The following is a 5,341-nucleotide window of genomic DNA, read 5'->3' as shown; positions in this document are numbered from 1 at the left end:
GAGGCCGCCCCGCCGGCGTTCCCTCCCCGGGGGAGATGCTTTAGGGAGCAGCTCGGAGCCCACCCCGGCACCCAGGGCAGAGCCGCTTCCCCGGCGCCCCACGCTCGGGCTGATGGATGACGGCCCTTAGAAATAACCGTATTCCTGCAGCGTGAGCAGGGAAGCAGCGTTACTGCTGATAACGCATGGGCTGCACTTATGCCGCTGTTATACCGCAATTACAGTGGAATTATGCTTTTTGATAACTAAATTATCACTAATGCACATAATCGTTGGGTTATGTGGATACACAAATTACAGGACTGCCTCAGCCCCGATTAATACGCGTGCATTTCGACTCCATGTACACTCGTTTACTCTGCAATTACACCGTCATATCATTAACCATCTGGTTATAGGAATTTGCGGTAACCACAGGTATCTCAAAGAAGAAATGCTCGTGCTGCAGTGGGACCACCGGTGATGACAACCGCTCCTTACTGGTGCTTAATGGAGGAGGAGCGTGGGTTTGAATCGTGCCTGCACATCAACCCCCTCCTCCTGGCCACGTGCAGCCTGGCACCCGGACCCCCCGGGGGAGCAGCAGCCATGGATGGGGGGGGGAAGCATCCTCCAGCTGTGCTGGCTGCAGGGTAAGGGCACAACAGGGCCAGGCACGGGCTAACAAAGCTGCTTAACCCGGGATTACCCTCACCTCCCCCTGTCACCCAGCACTCCCATCAGCCCTGCCCTGGGCACCCCCCGGGGCAGGACCTGGCAGCCCAAGGAGGGCAAGGAAACTCTCCTTTTTGGGTGGAAAAATGCTTATGATAATGCAAAATCCTCCCCCCCACCCCCCCCAAAAGGCTGCTTTCCCTTATTCCTGTATATATATAATGATCCTGAGGATCTCATTATCATCACTAGCCAGATGGGGCTGCTGTTAGCATTTATAAACCCCGGCAGGGTTAGCGGCGAAGCTGTTAACAGAGCCATAAGCGCAGCCCTTTGCTCGCAGCCCTGCAGCCCTTTCACGGGGCACCCCATCCTGCGGGGCACCCCATCCCGCTCCCCCAGACCTGCCAGGCACCACGTGTGCCCGATGGCACCTTCCCATCTGCAGCCCCGTGTATCCCCCGAGCTACCACCCCGGCCACAACCCCAGCTTGGCGCAGGTACCCCGGCACCACTCACACCCGCGTCCCCACCACCGGGCACGCAGGCAGCCCTGCAACCAGCGCCGCACTCCGAAGCATCCCCACGCGCTCCTCCTTGCGAAACCGCAGCCCCGTGAAAATATTCTGCTTTTCAAGTTAAAAAATCCTGAAGAGCAGATTCCAGGTTGAATCCCCAGATGGGTTTCTCTGCATATTAAAAGCACAGCCGGTTCCCAGTGCCAGGGCGCGCGCGCGAGACAGAATTAACGCTGTTCCTATTTATAGGGCTTTGATTAGGAGCTCGTCATCTAGAAGTTTTTATTCCCTTTATCCATTTATAAGGCCATAACACAGTTTGACTAGCTCCAGATAGGCTGGTGTCCCACCGATTTTGCCAGAACTTAATGTGCCATTCAGATACAGTTAAGCCAGTAATAGGCAGCAGCCTGTGCGCCGCAGGGTTTTAACTGCCTCGGAAAACACTCTCCAGCTCCAGTCTCGCCCCGTGCACGCGACGCTGCGGAGGCGAAGCAGAGCCGGAGCAAGGAGGGACCCCGCTCCCTCCACAGGGTCTCAGGGGGGCTTCGGGCTCATGGCAATAGCACCCACGGCAGCAACACCCGGGGGGGGTCCTCATCACCCCAGCCGGTTCTAGGATTGATGCTCGGCCACCAGTGGGTACCCACAAGCTCCTCGGCTGCTCCCAAGGCTGCTAATCCCCCCTAAGCATCCCAGCGCTCCCGTCAGCAAAACGCTTTCTGGCTCCAGACAAATCCTCCCAAAGAGTTTTGCTGAGCACAGACTTTCCGCCTGTCCAAAGCCTATAGACAAGTTAAAGCACCTGCCCTCGGGGATAATTCCACTAAAATTGGGCGAAGTGCACGTTGATGCCAACTTTATTTTCTGTTAAAACCTAGGAGTATTTGTAAAAGTCTTTTCTTCTGGAACGCGCCCAGCGCCGTGGCTCAGCCGCAGAGGGAGGGGGTTAGACCAGCTCACCAGCCGCTGGCTCGGCCGGGAACAGGACCTCGAGATGCTTTCTGAAAGGAGCTGGCAGCACCGAAGCAGCCCACCCTGCAGAGCGGAGGCAGCGTGGGACTGCTGGTCCTGACCCTTGCCGGAGAGCTTGGATCCTCGCTGGAGACCACGTTGTCCCTACAATCAGCAGGGCAGCCCCAAAACCCACACCGCCCTGGGATGACCCTCCAGACCGTGCCATCTACCCCTGCTCACACACCGCAGCCACGCCCCAGCTCAGGCCAAGAAGCCCAACCAGATGCATCCCTCCATTCCCTTCCATTGCCTTTTCTCCTCCAGCCCCTGCTGCTCCAAAGCCCATGCCAAGCCCCCATCCTGGGGTAAATCCACTCACCATCCTCCCTGGACTTCTGGATGAAGGCCTCCACGCCGCTTTCACCATAGCTGCCCTCAGAGGCCAAGGTAGAGACATAGTTCCACTTGAGGGCTTTGACGATGTCCACCATGGCTTGGGCCTGGTAGGTATCGGATGGGACAACGCGGGAGAAGAAGTCGTAGCGGCTGTTGTCACTCAGGTCCGGTGCAGTGGAGGCATAGCTGATCTGGGGGATCTAGGATGGAAGAAGACAAAACATCATGAGAAAGAGGTGATCCCCACCCCACGACGATGCCCTCACCTTGCCCATGCTCCAAAGCCCTGCTCTGGAGGAGAGGGAGGTGGAAATCAAGGAAGACCAGTTCAGGCAGAGCCACCAGACAGACATGGGATGCTCCACAGCACCCAGGACCAGAAATTCATGGAGGGGAGACCATGAAGCAGAGGGTGATCAGCTCTACTGTGTCTTGGTGGCAACCCAAAGGCTTTGATCTGGTGATTTCCATCCATAATTAGGTATGGAAGACACAAAACCACCCCAACTCATGCCAGGACACACATCTCCAGTGTAAACCCACACACACCAATGTCTGGGGAGGGGGAAAATAAAACCATCAGCAAGCACTGAGCTTTATGTTTCTGCCCACAGAAGTGCCTGGCTGGGCAGAGCCCGGCAGGTCAGAAGGACTCCAGGATCTCCCAAGGAATAACAGAAACCAGTCCCAGGGCAGAGCAGTCACCAGTAAGTCCCTTTGAGGTCCACCAAGGGGCTGGGAAGCTCCAGGGATTTGCAGGGAGAGGTTCAGAGCACCCCAAGCTGTCTTTTTTGTATGTAATATGTCTGCCTCCCTACTCTGATCTCCCCTGCGTGCTGCCCGGCTGCCGGCCAGGACAAGAGCTGTGGGTGCCTCTGAGTGCTGCCTGGGCGAAGGGGACCCGCACCACCCGGGGAAAGGGGGTACCAAGCCTCGGCCATGCAGGCTGGCCCAGCCCCTGGACATGCTGGGGCTCAGGGACCACCTGAAGCTCAGGGAGACCCAGCAGGACCCCAGAAAGGTTTCCTGAGCATCAGATGTGTCCAGAATGGGAGAGGCCAAAGTTTTCACCCTGCTCCTGCCCCAGACAGCACTGCTAAGGTCTCTCTTTGGCTTCCTGCCCCAGGAAGGACAGATCCGACCCCACCCCACCAAGTCCTGTCCACCCAAGCCATAAATAAGCCCTTTAAATTAACCAGAGCTGCCGCACCTCGTACAGAACATTAGAATGATTTAGCACCAGAGGATCATGCGATGCTTAACACTTACACAGCACTTGACATCTCCAAGACACGCCACAGATGTTAATTTATCTTAAAGATGGAAAAGGCTTATTAAATTACCAAGCCCAGGTTCTCCCCACTAGCACGAAGCTCCCGACCAAAGACGTACCGAATACCCAGGCAGCCCCATCCATCGTCCCCTCGTCCCACACCCAGGCACCGCAGGTACCACGCACCTCTCCTGGGTGCAGCCTGACGCCTCCCCGGCACGTTGCAAGGGCTGGCAGAGCCCTGCTCAAAGCCTCAGCAAGGTTTTAAACCCAGCAGCGACACCATCGCAGGGGCTGGAGCTCAGCCAGGAGAGAGCAAATGGAGGAGGAACAGCCCAGGGCATCACCGATCCCAAACTGCCCCAAGCCTTGGGGACAAGCAGGCATAGAGCAGCAATCCCCAGCTCTTAGAGGACTTTCCCTCTCCTCCTCCCTCTAATCCAGTTTAGGAATAATTCAGTAATTACCGCTTGCAGCAGCACAAATGCTGCCAGAGCCAGGGGGGGACTGCAGTGGATCCCAGTAATCCCCTGGGCTCAGCAGGCACCTGGACCATGCAGGATGCCCAAATCACTCCCCATTAAGCAATTAGCCAATTCCCAGCAGCAGAGACACCTGGGTGGGCTTGGAGGGGACGGGGAGAGTTTTGGGGTCTGAAGGGATCCCAGTTCATGTTATAAGATCAAGCCACCCTACTGGGAGCCCAAAATTTTGGTACCTGCCTCTTTGTGATGGTGCTTCACCACAGCTCCCTGGTTAAATACCAGTATCATCCCATCCCAACACCTCATCCGACCCGTCCCTGCCCCGAGGCTGGGAAAAGTCCCCGTCCCAGCAGCACAGCACTGGCTGGGTAGTGACAGACCAAGGACAGGGGGGACTTGCACCGGAGCCACCCGGGGTCTCCCAACTCTCCCAGCCCCTGGAACCCACCCCGTCCTCCTCCGCTCCTGCTCCCAGGCTGCATCTCACAGTTTCTCCTTTGTTTCTCCATTCCTTTCCCCTCTTCCACTCCCCCCTCTCTCTATTAAATGCGATACCGGTGTTATAAACCCACGACTCCACCTGAATGCTAAAAGGCCCCTGGAAAGGAGCAGCCACCCTTCTACCCACCTGCAAAATATAAAATGTAAAAAAAGGGAGAGATGGAGAAGGAGTGGGAGAGGGGAAGGAAGGAAGGAACCTTTATCAGGGCACAAATAGGATTACTCTCCCTGACAATCTGCTTTGTGCTCCTTTCCGAGGGGCTGCGATCTGCTCGTTGGGGATCTGCGACCAGGAGCCAGTGCATGAGACTTGATTAAAATTCTGCTCAGCAGGCACGGTGCTCGTCTGGCAATCACTCATCCTGGGGAGGGGACGGGGGGGCTGCCCCACGCCTGCTCTCCTTGCCCCCTCCCTGCCTTGCCCGCAGCGGTGCTGACCCAAGGGGGGGCGCAGAGGCTTGGGGTGGAGGCGAGGGGGGCAGCGTGCCCGTGTGGGGAGGGCAAGTGGGCACGGAAAGCAGCAGTGCCCACGACAAAGGAGATTCGGGGGGAGGGAT

General features: G+C 57.1%; 1 protein-coding gene across 1 annotated transcript in view; it reads right to left on the bottom strand.

Annotated features, from left to right (window-relative positions):
• GRM4 (glutamate metabotropic receptor 4) overlaps positions 1-5,341 on the bottom strand; it is a 50,131-nt gene that overhangs the window by 37,911 nt on the left and 6,879 nt on the right. The window contains 1 exon segment of the mRNA XM_009638198.1: positions 2,509-2,725. Within this exon segment, the coding sequence (XP_009636493.1) occupies positions 2,509-2,725 (217 nt within the window).

This window comes from Egretta garzetta, unplaced genomic scaffold (assembly GCF_000687185.1).
Source record: "Egretta garzetta isolate BGI_Z169 unplaced genomic scaffold, ASM68718v1 scaffold105, whole genome shotgun sequence".
Taxonomy (NCBI): Eukaryota; Metazoa; Chordata; class Aves; order Pelecaniformes; family Ardeidae; genus Egretta; species Egretta garzetta.
The sequence above is the reverse complement of the archived record's forward strand: the minus strand, read 5'-3'. Positions and strand labels throughout refer to the sequence as shown.